Source organism: Mobula hypostoma, chromosome 1 (genome assembly GCF_963921235.1).
Source record: "Mobula hypostoma chromosome 1, sMobHyp1.1, whole genome shotgun sequence".
Lineage (NCBI taxonomy): Eukaryota > Metazoa > Chordata > Chondrichthyes > Myliobatiformes > Myliobatidae > Mobula > Mobula hypostoma.
Window position 1 is genome coordinate 28,798,111 of NC_086097.1, and position 12,130 is coordinate 28,810,240.

General features: G+C 38.4%; 1 protein-coding gene across 2 annotated transcripts in view; it reads right to left on the bottom strand.

The window, feature by feature from the left end:
• Window positions 1-12,130, bottom strand: part of smek1 (SMEK homolog 1, suppressor of mek1 (Dictyostelium)) — a 134,168-nt gene that overhangs the window by 48,653 nt on the left and 73,385 nt on the right. For both annotated transcript variants that reach the window (XM_063045268.1, XM_063045260.1), the window contains exon 4: window positions 7,050-7,667. In XM_063045268.1, the coding sequence (XP_062901338.1) occupies window positions 7,050-7,667 (618 nt within the window). The remainder of the gene's footprint in view (window positions 1-7,049; window positions 7,668-12,130) is intronic.

The following is a 12,130-nucleotide window of genomic DNA, read 5'->3' on the forward strand; positions in this document are numbered from 1 at the left end:
ACTTATGTAAGTCTAAGGCAAAGGTTTCTGCATATCATAAACACAAGAGATTCTGAAGATGCTGCAAGTATCCTTGGAGCAACATAGCCAAGTCAGGTAGCAACTATGGAGGGGAATGAATCATTGACATTTTAGGTCATTCTGATGAAGGGCGTCAGCCTGAAATGTAAACGTGTCAGAGCACTCACAGCCTTCTGATGAAAAGAATTTCAAAGGTACATTCTAGTTAAAAAAAGATTTCCTTACCTCAGTCTCAGACAGCAAAATTCTTATTCTGAGAATAGAAGAAGCAGTCTGATATCTACTCAGCCAATCCCTGTCTATGTCTCAGAGATTATAGAAACTACATGTAATAGGGAATGCATATAATTCTTCCAAAAACTTGGTGTAGGCCAATCTCAATCTCACTTCATCAGACAAGCCTTGAATTCAGAAATCAAAACAACAAATTTAAGCCACACTGAATCCAAAGCAAATGTTTCTTTTGTTTGAATTACGGAAACAAAAGTTGCACAACGAACATAGAACATGACAGCACAGTACAGACCCTTTGCCCCACGATATTGTGCCTACCTTTTAACTTGATAGCACCCTTCCCTCCCACATAACCCTCCATTTTTCTGTCATCCATGTGCCCGAGTCTCTTTAATGCCCCTAATATATCTGCCTCTACCACTTACCCAGCAGTGTGCTTCACACACCCACCACTCTGTGTAAAAAAAAGATACCTGATATCCTTTCCTCCAATCACCTTAAAATTATGCCCCCTTCTATTAGCCATTTCTGCCCTGGGAAAGAGGTGTTGGCTGTCCTCTTGAACTATGCCTCTTATCATCTTGTACACCTCTTTCAAGTCATCTCTCATCCTTCTTCGCTCCAAAGATAAAAGATCTAGCTCACTCAATCTATTCTCATAAGACATGCTGTCTAACCAGGCAGCATCCTGACAAATCTCCATTGCTCTCTCTCTAAAGCTTTCACATCGTTCCTATAATGAGGTTACCAGAAATGAACACTATGTTCCAAGTATGGTCTAAACAGAGTTTTATAGAACTATAATATTACCTTGCATATATAACCACAAATAAATTAATTCTTGCCAATGCTTAGTACTCCTTTGGGAAAGCTTGCTTACTTCTGAACTTCTCCAATTCACCTCACACTAAAACGTATTTCAATTCACTTCACAGAATACAGTTCTGAAGATGGTTGCCCTACAGGCAGACACTGTAGCTGTATTTCACACAAGGTACAGAAAACAGACAGAATGACTGGTCACAAACAACAGGAATTCTGCAGATGCTGGAAATTCAAGCAACACACATCAAAGTTGCTGGTGAACACAGCAGGCCAGGCAGCATCTCTAGGAAGAGGTACAGTCGACGTTTCAGGCTGAGACCCTTCGTCAGGACGAACGAAAGGTATCGGCCTGAAACGTCGACTGTACCTCTTCCTAGAGATGCTGCCTGGCCAAGAATGACCGGTCAATCTGATAACTAGCTGTAAAAACACAGAATACTGACTGGGGCATGGAGAAGTTCAGGCTTCTTTGAAACTGTCAGTTCAGAAATTAGAGACATTTATGAAGGGACAAAATGTGATTTTCATTATTCACAAAGGACTTCTGGTAACACAGCTAAATCAACAACCAAATTATATCTCATTCACAGGATTTAGCTTGAGGGATGCTGTTCATATTAGAATAACTTATAGAACATCACTGGGAAACTTTTTGGAGAGATATTTTCAATATTATTTCTAAGGTATTAAATATAGATATCTCTCCTCACCCTATTACTGCTACCTAAAATTTCTAGTAATCTTTCCCCTTCAGCCCGTAGAATGATTGCATTTCTTACTTTAATGGCGAAAAGATGTATTTTACAACATTGGAAAGAGCTTAATGCTCCAACTACCTTTTTTTGGTTTTCTCAGACGATTTTATGTTTGAATCTGGAGAAAATTAGAAGTAACCTTTATGATTCTTCATTTAAATTTGAACAGATTTGGGGACCTTTTATTCGATATTTTCATTTAATGTAATATTTACCCTTCTTGTTTTTTTTTCACTGTTTTAATGGAGGTCGGGATTGAGGACGTGATTTTAAGTTTAACTCTGTTTGGTTTCAAGTTAGCCCATTGCTTTGCTTTGCTTTTAGTTAGTTGCACGGGGGGTTTTTTTTGGGGGTTTTTTTTTCTTTTTTTCCATTGATATATATAAAATCTAGTATACTATTATGTTATCTTGGTTTCTTATGCTTAAATTACATTGTTTGTAGTATTTTCTTTTTGGTATTGTTATCTTTTGGAATTTTATTATACTTTAACATTGTATTAATGTTTATATGGCTTACCTTTTTTGTATACTTACTCAATAAAAAGATTTAAAAAAAAAACATCACTGGCGAAGCTTTAATTACTGACTGCTTGAAGATAGAGGTTTATCTCTGTGATTTTTGTTACTGTATCTTGAAGTATCAAATTAAAAAGACTTGTACTGTTGTGAATACTTTTGCAACAGAGTGCTAGAGGACCACAGCATAGAAACAGCTGTTCCAACCCATCAGTCTGTGACAACCCGTTTTCCTGCCTAGTCCAATCTACCTGCACCCGAACTCCAGCACTCCATACCCTTCCCATTCATTTACCGATCCAAGGAAGGAAAGGTACGTTGCATCTGGAGTTTCTCCGGTTAGCAGACGATTTCCCTCCATGCCTCTCTGATGTAGTGGGGAACCGCGTACGAGACAAGTTACAGCAGTGGTTTGCCACCGCCTTCTGCTGGGTGAGTTTCCAAAGGGATCACCAGCTTGTAACCCAGCACGGATGGAAAGCGTGCAGAGAGCCGGCTGGCTGGATTCGAACTCGGGACCTTTCGTCCCAAAGTCTGGCGCTGATGCCACTACGCCACCAGCTGGGTCAAAACTTCACTGAAATGCATCTTTCCCGCGCCCCCCCCCCCACCAAACTTCTGCTGGTAGCTTATTTCACACCAACTCATGTTCCATTAAATACCTCACTTTTCATACTAAGCTTATGACCCAACCTGAAGGGAAAAAGTCTACATGTACTTACTTTATCTGTACCCCTTATAATGTTGTATAGTTCTAGAAGATCAACCTATCTCTACAACTCAGGTCCTCAAGCACTGCAAACTTATTAATCAGCCCATAAACAGTATTGATCAAAGACCTCCAATCAAACAAAAGCACCCCTGTGCCACCACCTTCTCTCTATGGCCAAATCAATTTGAATCTAATCTCTTCGGTTACTTACTGAAATAGTATCCACTGATCTTGAACATTTTTTTAAAAATGTTAAAAATATAGCAGGGAACAACTAACTTTGACAGCACGTGCAATGTTGCACAGATGAGCTGTAACTTTCCCTTCAAGTACTGAACTATGTGCAAAAATTACGAAAATCAACGGCAGAAGATTCTTGATAAGGAAGTAAACACCTAAAAAGCCACGAGCCAGAGGAAAAACATGCTTTTATAGAAATATTACTGCATTATGAGATTTTGCAGACACAATGTTCTTCACTATTTCATCAGTTGATTAAGAATAGTAGATCAGGACTCTTGAATTAATAGGATCGTTACTGCTTGCTTAGTGGGTGGAGGGTACTGATGCGATTTTTTGTTGAAGTAGGGAAAGGGGAAGGTTGTTGCTTTGCTGCTGCTTGTGCTGGGGACGGGTGGGGGGGGGCTTTAGGATTCTAAAGTTTTTACTGTCACTCATCCTTTGGGGCCCTCTTCTATTTTTATGGATGTCTGTGAAGCACAAGAATTTCAGGTTGTATATTGTATACATTCTCTGATATTAAATTGAACGATATCACCACCAATTATCTCAAGAAATCTATGCATTAGCTGTTTTGTAAAGCCTCAGCAGCCTTGACACTATGGAAAATTAATATTTTTCTTGATTTCATAATTCAAATATATTATTGAAAGGGAATCTACAAGCTAAGCAACTACACATATTGTTGTTTACGAAAGAGACACATTCCTGTTAAGTCTCTTCAACACTTTCATTGTCAAAAGTTGAATAAGACCAGGCTTAACCCTGTTTTCTTTTGTAAATGCATACAGCACCCAATCAAAACAAAAGTTAAACTGATCTGTCATTACTCCGAAAGAATTTCTTTTCAGGATGTCTTAAAGCTCTTAATAGTCAGGGAGTGTTCTCTGAAGTCAGAATGATAGACAACCAACTTTAGTGGTACTAATTATGGTTTTGGGATGCATGCTGGTCAAGGAATAAGAGCATCAGAATTGGGAACAGCATCTCTCTTCAAGTCTGCATATTCACATATCAAAATACTGGTTCCATTTTGCTGAACTATTCACGTAAATTTCTGAATACAAAGAGAACTAAGGTTCATTTATTTTGAATAAACTATATAATGGAGCCACCACAGCTATCTAGGGTAGAGATTTCCAAATATTTGCCAAATAATTCACTTCTTCAGTCCAAAATGGCCTCCCTTATACTGAGACTATCAGCAGGTTTAACAGTTTAACAATTATAATACTAAAATACCCAAGAATAACATGTTCAAATAGTGCACCAGTGGTTAAATATAATATCTAACAAGTTTGGTTTTAAGAACCACTTAATGGGGGGAACAAAACATATTTTTTCAACTAAATACTGGGATCAATTATATTAAGTTTACTTTCAGCATAAATGAAGCCAGATGCCAGAATATTTCTCAGTTTAGATATCAGCTGGATACGTACACTCCAAAGGCAATGTTGTAAATTTGGATAATTTTGCATCATTTATGCATAATATAGTTCTCAAATTCTGGTCATTGTTACCATAAAACTTTATACATTTTACACAGTAATGTGAGGCTTAAGATGAGAAGTTGGCTGGAAAAAGCAAGGTTAATAAAAGGCAAGTACATGAATTATACATTCTAACCATGAAAGGTGTACATTTTAAATTTTTACAGAAAGCAATTAAATTTTGTAAAATGGTGATAAAACTGGTAATTCTAGATGACATGACTTTGGATCCATTGCGGTGTCTTTTTAAAATTGGTTATGGGAAGTTCTCAAGGAACTGGAGTACTAGCAATGCTGTCAGATAAGATTCTGTACAAATATTCAAGTTTTCCTCTCCTCAGGTGAGCACAACATATCACCTTTGTTTAGCAGTCAAAGTTCCATGTTCCAGATATTAGTGTTTCTCTGTTCAGCTATCACCAATCCTCAAAAACTAAGGATGTTCTTTAGGCAAAAGATGTAATACTGTAATATCTACAATAATAGGTTGAGCAAGTTAGGGCTATTTTTCTTGGAGTGAAGGAGAGAGAGATGACTTGACAGAGGAGTACAAGATGATAAAGAGGCATAGACAGAGTAGATAGCCAGGATTCCATCACCCTCTCCCCGACCCCAAGGGCAGAAATGGCTAATACAAGATGGCATAATTTTAAGGTGCTTCAAGGATATCAGAGGTGTTTTTTTTTTAAAACTAGAGAGTAATAGGAGTTTGGAACATGCTGCTAATGTTGGGGGCAGAGGGACATTTAAGAGACTCTTAGATAAGCACATGGATGAAAGAAAAATGGAAGGCTAAGGGAAAGGAAGAGTTAGATTAATCTTAGAGTAGATTAAAAAGTCAGGACTATATTGTGAGCTGAAGGGTCCGTACTGTACTGTGTTCTTATGCTCTAACTCACAGAATATTATTGCTCAGGCTGCATCATATAATGACAACAAATAACAAAAGCATCAATAGTGCTGTGGCCCAGATCAATAAACAATCTAGGCCTGTCCATTCCACTGGATATGCAAGCTCAAATTATGGATAGACTGATCCTCTACTCCTGGACCTACAAGTAAAATATTCTTCCTGAGTCAATCATCTTCAACCCTGAGGGATAGTCAGTGAATGAATGATCAATTCATGTAACTAACTTCAATAAGTGAAGGATAGTTTAGTCAGTCAGTATAGATGAGAGATTAATTTTTCAAAGTTCTATAGGACAGAATCTTTCTACAAGCCCCTTCGGTAGCCAGGAGACTATTCATGCAAGTTAGCTGCTCAATTTTATACTCCAATCCAGACTGGCTCTTTATTATTTCAATGTAAAGTACTGAACTACTAGCAAGGCAATCTGATGTTTTCTAATGAGTACCAATCTCCTCAGTCCACACCAAACTGCTTACGACAAATCAAAATTTGAATTAATAGACCAATAATCCGCTCTCCCATTCTCCCGCTTCCATAAAGTTCAGCTCAACCAAATCATTGACTGTCTGTCCCGTCAAGTTGCAAACACCATTATTAGTGACCTAGAAATGCGAGCAATTAGTCTCTCTTCACTATTAATTGCACCACATCAGAACCTGACCCTTCCCTCCACCTTCAACCCTTCACTGAAGGTCTTGTTTAAAATTTCTTATGAAAGTTCTTTGCGAACTTGCCTTTGCACGACTCCATGATGTCTATAACTTTTCCATGTTGGTGCGATGGCCAGTGAGGAGCAAAACCTCATGTTAAAAAAAAATCAGCAATCTTTTGAGGATGTGCATATACATAGAACAGCACAGCACAACGTTGTACCAATCTTGATGTCAAATTATACTAAATGTCCTCCTCCTATGTATCATCCATACCCCTTAAATAGGTTAAAAAGGGATAAATTTTATGTGGCTTCTCAATTTAGAATAAATGTGCAAAAATTGCGTTACTATTGTTCAAGATAAAAATTTGCACTGATATCAATACATGCCTCTGGTGTTCTACTTTTAATTTAACAGCACAAATTGGGCTCAATATTCATGAAAACCATTACTTAATTCCATAATTAAAACAGATCAAAATGATCACTCCAGAGTAAGCTTGAAAAAACAAAAATCTGCATTTGCATTGCTGAGTGTTTTAAGCTTGATTTGAAAAGGTTTCACAAACATCGTATTAAAGTCCAGTGAAATAACTGCAAGGAAACCAGCATCAAAACTTAGTCACATCTCTATGCCGCACTTGGCCAAATTTTCCTTCGTGTGATGAAAGAGGCATTGTGCTTACCTGAAGCATACCAACTATTTCAACTTTATTAAAAAAGATGAAGGAGTGAAGTGTTGATAACATGTTTTCCTCAAATACAGAGGGAGTAGGTAGAACCATATCCTGTATGTACTGCACTCTGTACGTCTGATGGATTTTCTGTTTAAGTTCTGGATCAGATATGGGAATCACCTCTTTAAATTTAGCTGTCTTTGTCAGGAATTCTCTGTGTTTTCTTGGCAGGGATATAGAAGGGTCATATTCTAGGCATCCTATTACGTCCATTATACATTCTTCTGAAAACATTACTTCAAAAAGTGCAGTTCTGTTCAAAAGGAAAATTCCTTTGATTATTTCATACAAGTGGTGTAGTCCTTCGACATTTTCCAAGTCCTCACACACGTGAAAAAGTTCCAAGAGCTTTTTAATGTAGCCCTCGTTTTCCAGTGCAAGTGCAAGCTTTTCCCGCCGCAGAGGCGAGGGCAGCGACGCAGCAACCAGTTCTGCCAGTTCTTCCAGCCTGCTCAACTCACAGGGTGGAAGCTCCAAACCAGGAGATGACATATCATCAAAACGCTCCTCTTCAGACTCGTCTACAAGGTCCTGTGTGATGTCCACAGAGGGATCCTTACCTTGAACCTGTTGGGGGAAAAAAAAACAGCCACAGAAACTTTAAAAGAAGGATGCAAGAGGTAACAACATTCATTGTGACAAGAATATCAACTTAGAACACAACTTTGGTTACCCTGTTACAGGAAAGACATTATCAAACTAGAGAGGGTGAAGATGAGGTTTATGAGTAAGCTATCCGGACTCGAGGGTCAGGGTGATAGACCATCCATTACCAAGGACTTCTTTAAAAGGCAATGCCTCAAGGCGGCAGCATCCATTTTAAGAATCTAACCACTCAAGACATACCCTCTTCTTGTTGCTACCATGGGAGAGGAGATACAGGAGCCCGAAAACATACACTCATCGTTTAAGGAACAACCTCTTCGGGTTATTGAATTGTGGGCATGCTATGTTGGTGCCGAAGAGAGGCTGCCCCCAACACATTCCTCGCTGATTTGATTTAACACAGATGACACATTTCACTGTGTTTCAATGTTCATATGACAAATAAAGCTATCTTCAACTTTATCTGTTTAATTGACCATTACTGTTCACATCTGACTAAGTCTGAAAAGCTTTAATTTGATTATGGTTATTACATGCCTTCACCCTCTACCCCAACACCTCCACTTCACAAATGTAGCTTGTGTATAGCTTCACCAGGTTCACAGCTCATTTCTAGGCATCTCTGGTACCGCATTCCTTATTGAATATAATGGTATACTGGGCTACAACTCTATGAATTGCAATGGTGTATATTTCTGCTGCAGCAGATCGCCAAAAGCATCAAAGATGGGCAATTTTGAGTCGGTCTCATTTAAAACTCCAAATTTTTTTTTCTTTAAATGGAGGGTGCTCTCTGAAAAGAGAGGACGTTGCCTCAACAAGGACTGTGCTGTGGGGTCACTTCTTCCAGTGCTGTCATGAACAAATTCAAGTGCCACAAGAAGTCTGGCAAGGCCGAGGTCAAGTTGCTTTATGCGTCACATTGAATTATTCACATACAAACCAATTTCAGACATGGTGTTCTGCAGGATTGGCTAGAAAAGTCAGTGGTGACACTACCAAGTCATTCTAGGTGATGGATTCTAACATTCCCTCATACAAAAATACATTTCACATCCTTGCCACTTCCTGAGTTATTCATTGTACATGAATAAGAAACAACATAACTACAAATTTGGCAGAATAAGTTAATTTTATTGGAAACACATTTCAACAAATTTAAACTTTAAGTTAACTACTTCTTCCAAAATCTGTAAAATGACCAAAGCAGACTTATTTACAAACTTGCACAGGAAAAAAACAATCCAGTTGTGGTGTCAGTGTATATTATAGGAAGCAATTTCTTAGCATAACATTTTGTATTTCAGTCCATTTACTTTGTTTTCGTTAGCTGTACATATTATATCCTACCACAGCACTATTTACTTTGAATATGATACTACTTCTTCTTCATGTGCCTTGCGCTTTACACGCTTGGGTGATCATAGCTTTCCACATCAAAAATTGTGTTCCTAGTTCCTCTATCTTGCAGAGTCAATGATTGTGTTCCTAGTTCCTCTATCATGCAGAGTCAATGATATCTCGCACACTTAGATCTGTTGGCTCTTTCAGTTTCCATATATTTTCTTCTTTGCCTTCCTCTACTGCGTTTCCCAGGCATACGGCCTTGTAATGTAAGGCATTCTATCTCTCCCTTTCTGATGACATGGCCCAGGAGTTTCCTCTCATTTAATGTTTCATTAAAGATCTTCTTGTATGGGCACGTTGGAGTACTGTCTCATTAGTTACCCTATCTCTATATAATATTTTCAGCATTCTTCTAAGAAACCACATTTCTGTTGCTTCTAAGTTTCTTTGGAGTTCTGGTGTTATAGTCCATGTTTCAGAAGCATACAGCAAGATTGACCAGATGTAACATTTTAGTAGCCTAAGCCTTGTTGTCATAGAAATGTGTCTGTTGGAAAAAATGGGTTTCATTTTTTGGAAGTTGGTTTTGGCAATGGCAATTCTTCTTTTTATTTCTACTTTACTTCTAGCATCTTGTGATGTAAAGCTACCAAGGTAATTAAAGCTGATCTTTTGTTCAATCTCTTGGTTACCGATGTACAATTGGCAGTTGGGAGTATTCTGCTGTTTTGATATTACCATACATTTGTTCCCCCCCCCCTCACAGTTGATGGTTAGACCAAAATCTGCACTTGTTTGTACTACTTTGTCTAGGAGGATTTGTAGGTCTTCTGCAGCACTTGCTATTAGGGTGGTATCGTCTGCATATCTTATATTGTGGATGATAACACCTCTAATTTTTATCCCATCTAGGTCTTCTATTTCTCTGAGAATCATTTCACTATAGATATTAAACAATTCCGGTGAGGCAACGCATCCCTGTCTAACTCCTCTTTGAATTATAGTCCAACTGCTTATACTATCATCAATTTTTACCACTGTCACTTGGTTCCAATATAAATTCTGAAGCAGTTGTTGGTCCCTTCCGTCAATGTTTAGTTTAGTGAGAATTTGAAATAATTTTTCATGATGCACTTTGTCGAAAGCTTTAGTGAAATCAACAAAACATAAAAAGACATTATTTTGATATTCAATTGCCCTTTCTGAAAGCATTCATAGTATAAAAATTGTGTTCCTAGTTCCTCTATCTTCAATAAACCTATATTGTAATTTAGAGGTTTCTGACCTTAATATAATACAATATATCATAATTAGTTAGAAATGATCTGAGGTCATTAGTTATTAAATACTTTTGAAAGGTAGTGAGTGCTATAATGTTTACAAACACAAACTAAACAATTACTTTATGTTCTGTTAGTAAATTTATGAATTCAGTTAATTGCTTATGGCCTCTTCAGTTCATAATCTCATCCAAAAACAAAATTCCTACAGAACTTCAATGAATGCCATTATCAATTTATATTCTCAAATTCTAGAATGCTGTTGAAAATGAAACATGTTGGCTAGAGGGAAGAACGATGCCGCCTGAGTTATGCCAAAACTATCATTTTGAAATGTGTATTTCCTTATCACATGCTTCAAATTCAAATTAACTAAATTCGTAGGTTATCATGCTGTGGCTAAATACAAGAAACTGCTTACCATTTGTAATTAGATGTGAAGTCATTGCCAATTTCTCCACTGGTGCCAGAGAGAAAATGGGTACTATAAGATAACCCAATAACCAGGACTGAACATGTAGGATAAGAATTTCAGTTGTACCATTTTTCAATTATGAATAGTGCCACAGCCACGATTTACCACCCATCTAATTTCCCCCAACTCCAATCCATTTCAAAAGGCCAATCGTTGTTGTGCCTATCCCTCAAAGTTGAGGATGATGGGTCTTCGTTCTGTTGATCTAATTATGGGCTCTCAAGTGGCTTCTGAGTCCAATCTTGGCTTTGAAAGTTCTTCCGCATTCAGGACAGGTAGTTCCAGATGGCAGATCGGGCTTTGGTTGTTGCTGCCTCTCTTTCCATTTTCTTCCCTTTTCTTCTAATTCTGCACATCTGTTGGCTTTGAAAGTTGCTGTTCCTTCTTGGATGACGGCTTGCCAGAGTTTCCTGTCCTTGGCATTGGTTTCCCAATTGTTGATGTCGATGTTACATTTCTTCATGTTGGCTTTTAAGACGTCTTTGAATCTCTTCTGTTGCCCGCCTCTTTTACGTTTGCCTTCTTTAAGCTGGAAGTAGAAGATTTGTTTCGGCAGACGTTCGTCTTTCATCCGAACAACATGACCGCTCCATCTTAGTTGGTTCTTGATGACGTAGGCTTCAACGCTTGTTGTTTTTGCTTCATTTAGCACACTGACGTTGGTTCTTCTATCTTCCCAGCTGATATTTAAGATGTTTCAAAGACAGCGTTGATGGAACTTTTCAAGTGCCTTCAGATGTCGTCGGTATGTTGTCCAGGTTTCTGATGCATACAGAGGCCAATACTATTCAGTTAACTCAGGGGTGTCAAACTACCGGCCTCCGAAGGGGTCCAATCTGGCCCGCGGGATGTTTTGGGGGGGAAAAAAGTATACTCACGACCATTTATTATGTATCTGTACGGCAGCCACTCTCTCTTCTACTGGTGTCTGTGTTGCCTGCTGCGTCGACAGCTTGTTGTGTGTACTTAGAAAACAATAGGCAGCAGTTAACCACCCGCTGTGCATAAGCACCTACCACCCTACACTGAAGACCACTAGGGCTCCACTTACGTCATCAGACACAGTGTAAACACACAGAGTACTCAGGTAAGTAACACCTGAAGCAAGGCTGAGACGGTTTGCTGCAGTGGTTCAAAATGCTTTCCAAGAAAAGAAAAGTTGACATCGAAGGTCGGATATTCAACGATAATTGGAAAGATCGTTTTTTTCTTCTGTGAGGTCAACGGCAAACCTGTGCTTCTGATATGCTCGCAACAAGCGGCTGTGCCAAAAGAGTACAATATCAAACAACACTATGAGGCGTCACACGGAGAAAAATATG